The following is a 10,558-nucleotide window of genomic DNA, read 5'->3' on the forward strand; positions in this document are numbered from 1 at the left end:
CAGTTTCTCCCAATTATGAGAGAGAGGCATACCTTATGGTAGTGTAATTCTTTGAAAGCAAACTTGTAAAATGGTAAGAAAACTTAATCACGACGCCCATGTGAAGGTAGACTGTTCTTTGCACACAAGCCTTGCACACGACATCCTACACGGTGTGAGTACTTAGGCGGTGATGGTGGTGGCCCAAAAACATCTCCCACGTTCTTGCAGCACAGTTACTATTCCACACGCACACATAGATAAGTTTCCTAGCTGTATGGCATGATGATGGTTGACTGATCATTAAGTGGAAGGAGATCACCAAGGTTGTCACGTTATAATAAAGTCTTTTTTTTTTTTTGCTCACAAATCAGGTTGATGGGGCTCAGGCTCAGCTGGGCAGTTCTCAGGGGTCGAGGGCTGTCATGCGGTCAATGGTGGTAGCTGGTGGTGTCATCACAGAGGTGTCTTCTCTGTCTGGTGCTGGGCTGGGAGGGCTCTGATGCTGGGTCTGAAACTGCTAGGGCTCCTCAGGCAGCGAGGCATCTCTCCTCATCCTCATCCTCATCCTCTCTCGTCTCTCTCTAATCTGCCCACATGGTGGTTGAGGAGAAGCCAACAGATAGTGGAAGTTCCACAGCATTGTCCCTCCATCTGCCTTGTTCCTTGAATTGACCACAGAGGCCCGCCCAGTTCGAGGGGAGGGGAATTAGACTCCATCTCTTGATAGGACTGTTCAAAAAGTTACAGACATGTTTTATTTTTTTATTTTTTATTTTATTTTATTTTATTTTTTTCAGACGTGTTTTAAAACCACCTCACTGGGGCTGGACTGCCCTGGTTGGTCCACACCTCTGCTTTGCCTTTTTGGCTGTGTGACCTTGGGCAAGTTCCTGAGCCTCTCTGTTCCTCAACTGCCATTCATTCTGTCATTTTTAAGTTCAGTTGATAATACAATGTTACATTAATTTCAGGTGCACAACATTGTGATTTGACGATTCTGTACATTATGCAGTGCTGACCATAAGAATAGTTCCAATCTCTCACCATACAGTGTTCTTACAATATTATTAGCCATATTCCTTCTACTGTCCTTTTCATCTCCATGGCTTACTTGTTTTATACCTGGACATTTGTACCTCTTAATCCCTTTCACCTGTTTCATCCATCAATCCACACCCCTCCCCCCACTCCCGTGGCAGCCACCAATTCTCAGTATTTATGAGTCTGTTTCTGTTCATTTGTTTTTTAGATTTCACATACAAGTAAAATCATAAGATATTTGTCTTTCTCTGACTTATTTTACTTAGTGTAAGATCCTCTAGGTCCATCCATGTTGTCACAGGTGGTAAGGTCTCATTCTTATGCCTGGATGATAATACGCTACTATTTATATATACTTCATCTTTTTTTTTTTTTTTTTTTTTAATGTTTATTTTTGAGAGAGATAGAGGCAGCGTGAGTGGTGGGGGAGGCTCAGAGAGAGAGGGAGACACAGAATCCGAAGTAGGTTCTGAACTGTCAGCATAGAGCCTGACGTCAGGGCTCAAAGCCAAGAACTTTGAGATCATGACCTGATGCTGAACCTACTGACCCACCCAGGCGCCCCTTGTACCACATCTTTTTTAATCCATTCGTCTACCCACAGATACAGATTGTTTCTGTATCTTGGCTATTGTAAATAATGTTGCAGTGAACACAGAGGTGTGGATATCTTTTCGAATTAGTGTATTTAGTTTCTTTGGGTAAATACCTAGTAGTGGAATAACTGGATTGTAGGGTTGTTATATTTTTAAATTTTTGAGAACCCACCATACTGGCTTCCGTAGTGGCAACGCCAACTTAACATTCCCACCAACAGTGCATAAGGGTTCCTTTTTCACCACGTCCTGCGAGTATTTGTTATTTCTTGACTTTTCATAGCAGCCATTCTTACAGGTGTGAGATAATATTTCATTGTGTTTTTTTATTTGCATTTCTCTAATGGTTCGTGATGTTGAACATCTTCTCATGTATCTGTTGGCCATCTGTATGTGTTTGGAAAAATGTGTACTCAGATCCTGTGCCCATTTTTAAAAACCGATTGTTTTTCTCATAATGACTTTTATGAGTGCTTTATATAATTTGGATGATAACCCCTTAGTGGATACTTCATTTGTGAATACATTGTCCCTTATGAAAAGTAGGTTCCCTTTTCATTTCGTTGATGGTTTCCTTCACTGCAAAAGCTTTATATTTTGATACAGTCCCATTTATTTTTACTTTTGTTCTTGAAGAGACAGATAAAAAAAAATCACTAAGACCAGTGTGAAAGAGCTTACTGCTTATGTTTTCTTCCAGGAGTTTTATAGTTTCAGGTCTCACAGTTAGGTCTTCAATTCATTGAGTTTATTTTTGTATATGATGTAAGAAAGTGGTCCAATTTAATTCTTTTGCATGTAGTGCAAACACCAGTTTTACCAACACCATTTATTGAAGAGACTGTCTTTCCCCATTGTATATTCTTCTCTCCTTTGTCATGGATTGACTCTATGTGCATTTATTTTTGTGACTTCTACTCTGTTCCATTGATGTATATGTCTGTTTTTGTGCCATGCCATACTGTTTTGATTACATAGCTTTTGTAATATACTTGTGTGTGTGTGTGTGTGTGTGTGTGTGTGTGTGTGTGTGTGTATACACACATACATACATACTTAATATACTTTTATTTTGCAGTAAAATCTGGGAGCATAGTACCTCCAGGTTTGTTCTTTCTCAAGATTGCTTTGGTTATTTGGGACTTTTGTGTTTCCATATACATTTTGGGATTATTTGTTCTAGTTCAGTGGAAAGTGTCATTGGTATTTTAGTAGGGATTGCACTGAATCTGTAGATTGCTTTGGGTGACATGGACATTTCAGTAGTATGTCTTTCCATTTATTTGTGTAATCTTTATTTTTTTCATCTGTGTTTTAGTTTTCATACCATAGGCCACTTTGGTTATAAATTTATTTTTAGGTATTTCATTCTACTTGAGGTAATTGTAGATACGATTGTTGTCTTAATTTCACTTAATGCTATTTTGATATTAGTGTATAGAAATGTGATGGATTACTGTATATTTTGTATCCTGAAACTTTACTGAAATCATTTATTCTGGTGGTTTTTTGGTGGCTTCTTATGGGTTGTCTGTATATAGTATTCTGTCATCGGCAGATAGTTTTATTTCTTCCTTAACCAATTTGCATACCTTTTCTTTTTTTTTTTTAAATCTGATTATTGGGTATGACTTTGGTATTATATTGAATAAATGGCAAGAGTTGATAGTCCTTATCTTGTTCCTGATCTTAGAGGGAAAACTTTCAGCTTCTAATCATTGAGTATGATGGGTTTTAAACATTTATTTATTTTTGAGAGACAGAGCGCAAGCAGGGGAGGGGCAGAGAGAGAGGGAGACACAGAATCCAAAGTGGGCTCCAGTCTCCGAGCTGTCAGCACAGAGCCCAATGCGGGGTTTGAACTCACAAAACCGCGAGATCATGACCTGAGCCTGATCATCACCTGAGTGATTTATCCTGGAGGCAGTCCTGTGTGCACTTGAGAAGAATGTGTATTCTGTATTTGGATGGATTGTTCTATATATATCTGTTAAGTCCATCTGGTCTAATGTGTCTTTTAAGGACAGTGTTTCCTTACTACTATTATGTGTGGATGATCTATCTGTTGTGTAAGTGGGGCCTTAAAAGTTCCCTGTTGTTTATTATTGTCAGTTTCTTCCTTTGCATTTGTTACTATTTGCTTTATGTATTCAGGTGCTCCTTTGTTGGCTGCATAAATATTTCCAAATATTTTCTTCTTGTTGGAGTGATCCCTTTAACATTGTGTAGTGTCCTTCTTTGTCTCTTATTACAGCTTTTGTTTTAAAGCGTATGTTCCCTGATATAGGTGTTGCTACCCCAGCTTTTATTTTGTTCTGTTTGGATAGAATATCTTTTTCCATTACTCCACTTTTATTTATTTTTTAATTTTATTTTTTATTTTTTAAAATTTACATCCAAATTAGCATACAGTGCAACAATGATTTCAGGAGGAGATTCCTTAGTGCCCCTTACCCATTTAGCCCATCCCCCCTCCCACAACCCCTCCAGTAAACCCTCAGTTTGTTCTCCATATTTATGAGTCTCTTCTGTTTTATCCCCCTCCCTGTGTTTATATTATTTTTGTTTCCCTTCCCTTATGTTCATCTGTTTTGTCTCTTAAAATATGAGTGAAGTCATATGATTTTTGTCTTTCTCTGACTGACTAATTTCACTTAGCATAATACCCTCCAGTTCCATCCACGTAGTTGCAAATGGCAAGATTTCATTCTTTTTGATTGCCGAATAATACTCCATTGTACATATATACACCACATCTTCTTTATCCATTCATCCATAGATGGACATTTGGGCTCTTTCCATACTTTGGCTATTGTTGATAGTGCTGCTATAAACATGGGGGTGCATGTGTCCCTTCGAAACAGCACACCTGTATCCCATGGATAAATGCCTAGTAGTGCAATTGCTGGGTCCTAGGGTAGTTCTATTTTTAGTTTTTTGAGGAACCTCCATACTGTTTTCCAGAGTGGCTGCACCAGCTTGCATTCCCAACCATTACTCCACTTTTAGTCTGTATGTGTCTTTAGATTGGAAGTGAGTCTCTTGTAGGGAATATTTACATAGGCCCTTTTTTTTTTTTTTTTAATCTATTCAGCCACCCTACCTGTTTTGATTGGAGCATTTTGATTGGAGTCTTTACATTTAAAGTAATTATCGATAGGTATGTATTTATTGCCATTTTAAAAATTGTTTTCTTGTCTTTGTAGTTCCTGTTCCTTTTTTTTCTATTACTCTCTTCCCTTGTATTTGATTATTTTCTTTAGTGTTATGTTTGGGCTCCTACGTGTGTGGTAAGGGTTTGGTTTGTGGTCGCCATGAGATTTATATATAATAACATGCATATATTGCAGTCTGTTTTAAGTTGGTCATTTAAGTAGGCATGCATTCTACAGGCACTACATCTTTAGTCACCTTATCACCTTCGTGTGCGCACACCCACACGTTTTATGTTTTTGACATCTGTTTTATGCCTTTTTATTTAATGAGACCCTTAACTAATTATTGGAGATTTTGTTGATTTTAGTACTTATGTCTTTTGACCCTCATACCAGCTTTGTCCTGGTCGATCTACTTCCTTTTCTGTATGTTTTGCCTTACTAATGAGAGATTTTTCTTTCAGGTATTTTCTTGTTTCTACTTTTGGCCTTTTATTTTCTGCTTAAAGAATTCCCTTTAATGCTTCTTGTAGAGCTGGTTTAGCGGTGATGAACTCCTTTAGCTTTAGTTTGTCTGGGAAACTCTTTGATCTCTCCTTCAATTCTGAGTGGTAAGCTTGCTAGGTATGTTTGGTTGTAAGTTTTTTCCTTTCAGCACTTTGAATATTTTGTGCCATTCTTGGCCTACAGACTTTTTGCTTAGAAACCAGCCAATAGTTGGCAGAGGATTCACCTCCTGTAACACTATCACCAGAGGCCTAGCCTTCCCCCCTTCTGTAACTGGCATCTTTCTGTGATGTAGCTGGAATTGCATTAAGCCTGTGTATCGATTTGGGGAGAGTTGGCATCTTTAGTATCCTGGGTCTTCTAATCAAGGAATGCAGTGGACTGCGTGTGCCCCCAGCACTGGTGCCTGGTCACAGCTGCACAGGGGTCGCAGGCATCCTACCCTGCTTGCTGTGGGAGGGTTGGGAGAGAGCCACCCCTTTCCCTCTTCTCCCTGCCAGGAGCTCCTACCGCTGGCGCTGGGTCACCAGGAGCCCTGAATCCAGGAGCTTGGAGGCTTGCTTCACACAGACACAGGCACCAGCCAGAAGCATTAATCTTAAAAGGCCAGAGCCCTTCACGCTTTTAAGAAAGACAGTGTCAGTGACCGGGGGCTTTAATTGGTCTGAAACAGAGCACCTGAAAAATAGAACACGTTCTCCATTTCCTTCCAAATTCTGTAATTGGCATAGTTGGTATTTGTTACGACTCTGGTATTGTTTAGTGTGCAGCACGGTCATGATGTTAGAAGACCTAAGACCTTCGGAAAAAATGAATCATTCCACGTTTGTGATATCTTCATTGTGGTGGTCAGAAACACACAGTTTTATACAGGATTCTTGCAGTTCCCTAAAGTGTGTACCATGTGATTTGTGGTCAACTCCTGCAGTGTTTTTCTGTCTCTGTCTTCAGTGACACTTCTCCAGGCTGTGCTGCTGCTCAGGAAAGTGGAGAATTAAATATGAGATTGTGAAAACCTGTCAGTGATTGCTTCCTTCTAGCCGTTGCACTTGGCTTAGTTGCCAAAGAACAGCAGATATGTTCAGTTCTTTACCAGTGTGTGGTACTTGTTGTATTTTTTCTTGCTTTTCTTCCTCCCTCCCTCCCTCCCTCCCTCCCTTCCTTCCTTCCTTTCTCTTTCCCTCCCTTCCCTTTCTCTTTTTTCTTTTTCTTCTTCTTCTTCTTCTTCTTCTTCTTCTTCTTCTTCTTCTTCTTCTTTCGAGACAGAGTGCGAGCAGGGGGAGGGGCAGAGAGAGAGGGAATCTCACAGAATCTGAGCTGTCAGCACAGAGCCCGATGCAGGGCTTGAACTTGGGAAAGGTGAGATCATGACCTGAGCCGAAGTCGGACACTTAACCGACTGAACCACCCAGGCTCTCCACTTGTTACATTTTCTTCTACCATTTGTACACTTTACAGAGGCCTTTTTTTGGAACGTGTGTATGTTGGAAAAGTGTTTTTGTTTCTGAAATTGCTGTTTCCCATGTTGTACTTTTCCCTTGCCACCCAGTTCGTATGGGGGCTTCATGTTTTTGTTGGCCAGACAGATAGCATATTTTATACTGCTGTTGACAGAACATGATCCTTTTGATGGTGAAAATAAAATTACTGATTTATATAATTAATAACAAAACCCAATATGTTATTTTATACTTGAGGTTATATAAGTTTCGTCGAAACCAGAGTGCACAGATCTCTACAGAAATGACATTCATGGGGTGCCTGGGTGACCCTGTCTGTTAAACATCCAACTCTGGATTTCGACTCAGGTCATGATCTCGTGTGTGAGTTCTAGCCCCACAATGGACTTTGCACTGACAATGTGGGGGCCTGCTTGGGACTCTCTCCCTCCCTGTCTCTTCTGCCCCTCCCCCACTTGCAATCTCTCTTTCAGAATAAATTTAGAAAGAAAGAAATGATATCCAGAGAACAGCCCTAAAAATTAGATGTTGTTACAAAGATGAGGAAGGAGAATACCAAAAATTCATTTTCCCAGAATAGAATCTTGCTGTTTCCAAATATATATATAAACATATATATATATAAACAACTGTTAATCTTTTGGGGATCCCCGTATACATAACTAGTTGTTTTTCTCTTGCTGCTTTTAAGATTGTCTTTAATTTTTGACAATTATAATGTGTCTTGGTATGGATCTCTTTGGGTTAATTTTGTTTGGGGCTCTATTTGATTCCTGGACCTGATGTGTGTTTTCTTCCCCATGTTAGGGAAGTTTTCAGCTGTTATTTCTTCATGTGAATTTTCTTAGTCTTGATATTTTCCTTAAATAACTATCCTCATCCCCCAATTTTTTTCTTTTGGTGTTTACTTTGGGTGATTTCTGCTACCCTGTCCTGAAGATTGCTGATCTGTTCTTCTGTATCATCTACTCTGTTCTGTATAATGTATTTTCATTTCTTTTATTGTATTCTTCTGTTCTGATTGATAATTTCTTATATTATGGAGATATTTTTTGTCTCTCTGTTGAAGTTTTATGTTGATTCTTCTCCCAAGTTTGGTGAGCATCTTTATTTACTTTGAACTGTTTATGGGGTAGATTGCTTATCTTTGTTTCATTGAGTTGTTTTTCTAAGGATTTGTCTTTTGTTCTTTCATTTAGAATGTGTGCCTTGGTCTTCTTATTTTGGCTGATTCTCTTTATGTATTAGGGAGTTCAGCTACATCTTGGTCTTGGAGGAGTGGCCTCACATGGGAGATGTCGGGCTCAGAAGCGCAGACCTCCCTAGTCGCCTGTGTGGCCCGCACGCACCCTCTTTTTGTGGTGGGGCCATGACTGTTGTCTTTAAAGACCCAGTTGTCTTTAACAAAATCAGGGGTTCTACTGAATTGCAAACATAGTATGTAAATTTTAAGTGTTATAAAGTTATTTAGAAAGGAGGATCTTGGGATTATATTCATTGGAGATTACTAAAGAGACTTAAATGTTAAATGACACCTTTCCTTCTGTGTGATAGGCTCATCTGTCACTGGAATTGCAAAGGGACAGCCACATGAAACAGCTCCTCCTCATCCAGGAGAGGTGGAAAAGGGCCAAGCGGGAAGAGAGACTGAAAGCCCAGCAGAGCACAGACAAGGATGCGGCCGCCCAGCTCCAGGCCCCGCACAAACCCCCTTCTGAGGATGCAGAGGGCCAGAGCCCCCTTCTCTCTGAGAAATACAGCCCTTCCACGGAGAAACATCTGCCTGAAATCCAGGGGGTCTTTGACAGGGATCCAGACACACTGCTGTTTTTACTTCAGCAGAAGAGGGAGCCGGCAGAGCCGTGCATTGGAAGCAAAGCCCCCAAGGATGACAAGACAATCATAGAGGAGCAGGCTACCAAGATCGCAGATTTGGAGAGGCACGTCGAATTCCTCGTGGCTGAGAACGAAAGGTTAAGGAAAGAAAACAAACAACTAAAGGCTGAAAAGGCCAGACTTCTAAAAGGCCCAGGAGAAAAGGAGCTGGATGTGGATGCCGATTTTGTAGAAAAGTCAGAGTTGTGGAGCTTGCCACCACATTCGGAAACTGCCACAGCCTCTCCCACCTGGCAGAAGTTTTCAGCGAATACCGGCAAAGCCAAGGATATCCCCATACCCAACCTTCCTCCCTTGGATTTTCCGTCTCCAGAACTTCCCCTTATGGAGCTCTCTGAGGATATTCTGAAAGGATTTATGAATAATTAAAATGAAAGGCCATAAAGGAGCTGAGAAGAAAGGACAAAATAATAGAATAGTAGTTGATCCAGAAAAAAAAAAGGGAAAACCACACGCAAGGGTGATTCCAGAGATGCTTCGTCGTCTGGCGCACTGCGGGAAGAAGCGTCGCCGGGACTTGGGAAACAGTCACTGTGAAGTTTGTCATGTCCGATTGACTGACTCCAGCTGATTCCAGACTTGGCAGACACTAGACTCTCGGAGGTTCACTTTCTCCTGATACAAACCAAATGGCTACCTGGAATAACTTTTTCAAGCAACAGTTATTTTTCTTATCTTCAGGGTTAAAATGTATAAAAGTATGTTATGTATAATTAATCTATAATGCCATAAATGATAATGCAAAAACCTAAATAATATGGTGGCCCGAGGGGCCACCTTGTGTTTGAAACATGCTTTCTATCATGCATTGACTGTATGCATTTTGTTATGCACATTTCGTTTGTTGAATAAGGCGTGTGAGACACACCTTTCTTGATGAAACTGTGCCACACTTTGCACTACTCACGACATAATGAGAACCTCAAGACTATCAGGAGAAATATTTAAATTTCCATTTTATGAAGAAAGGAACCAAATTGTTAGTTATGCTTTTTAAAAAAAAAATTACCGGTTTACATAATTAATCAGGGTGCATTTTAAGTTCTAACTTTTTTGTTTATCGTTTAAATGTATCATTTGAAAATACTAAGGAAATATCCTTTACTGATGCATGAGTGGAAGTAATGGTAGTTGACAGTGTTTGATTGTAAGAGATCAATAAAGTAATTGTGTTTTATACCTTTGTTGAATGTGTTGGTAGTTTAAAATTTTTTTTTTAATGTTTATTCATTTTCGAGAGACAGAGACAGAGCATGAGCGGGGAAGGGGCAGAGAGAGGGAGACTCGGAATCCGAAGCAGGCTCCAGGCTCTGAGCTGTCAGCACAGAGCCCAACGTGGGGCTCGAACCCACGAACTGTGAGATCATGACCTGAGCCGGAGCCAGACGCTCAACCGACTGAACTGCCCAGTCGCCCCAAATGTGTTGGTAGTTTAAAGGCACGTTTTGTATGGCTTCTCTGTTGTAAATCCTGAAGATGAATTTGAAGAGATTCAGCCAATGACAAACGACTCTGGTATGTTAAAGTTGTTCTCCGTTGTTGCAGTCTGTTTCCCCGACAACTGAGGTGAAAGAGCATAAGGAAGGTCCTGAGGTTTAAATGTGTGCCTGGCCGCCTGGACGGTGCTCAGTTGCAGGCGGCTATCCCCGGGGTCCCTGCCACCAGCCAGGGCACGGTGGTTGGGGAGCACCACGCGGGCGCGGTCCCACCGCTGCAGTAGGAGTGGGGGTGGGGTGAAAGTGAAACGTCTGGGTACAGACCACGGGGGTGTTTAAAGCATGGACTTGGCTTATTGTGTGCGATTGTGGGAGGGACAGACAGATGGACCAGCGCGCCACACTGCCTTAGAGACTGGGTCAGGGACTGCTGGGTTGAGGGTGGGATGGGGCTCACACATGGGGTGATGAAACTAGCAGAAGTA

General features: G+C 40.9%; 1 protein-coding gene across 3 annotated transcripts in view; it reads left to right on the top strand.

Moving 5' to 3' along the window:
• NRBF2 (nuclear receptor binding factor 2) overlaps positions 1-9,821 on the top strand; it is a 35,266-nt gene extending 25,445 nt beyond the window's left edge. For all 3 annotated transcript variants that reach the window (XM_007095782.3, XM_007095784.2, XM_007095783.3), the window contains one exon: positions 8,296-9,821. In XM_007095782.3, coding sequence (XP_007095844.1) covers positions 8,296-9,006 — 711 coding nt within the window. In that variant the 3' untranslated portion in view covers positions 9,007-9,821. The remainder of the gene's footprint in view (positions 1-8,295) is intronic.
• The last annotated feature ends 737 nt before the right edge of the window (positions 9,822-10,558 follow it).

Source organism: Panthera tigris, chromosome D2 (genome assembly GCF_018350195.1).
Source record: "Panthera tigris isolate Pti1 chromosome D2, P.tigris_Pti1_mat1.1, whole genome shotgun sequence".
Classification (NCBI taxonomy): Eukaryota; Metazoa; Chordata; class Mammalia; order Carnivora; family Felidae; genus Panthera; species Panthera tigris.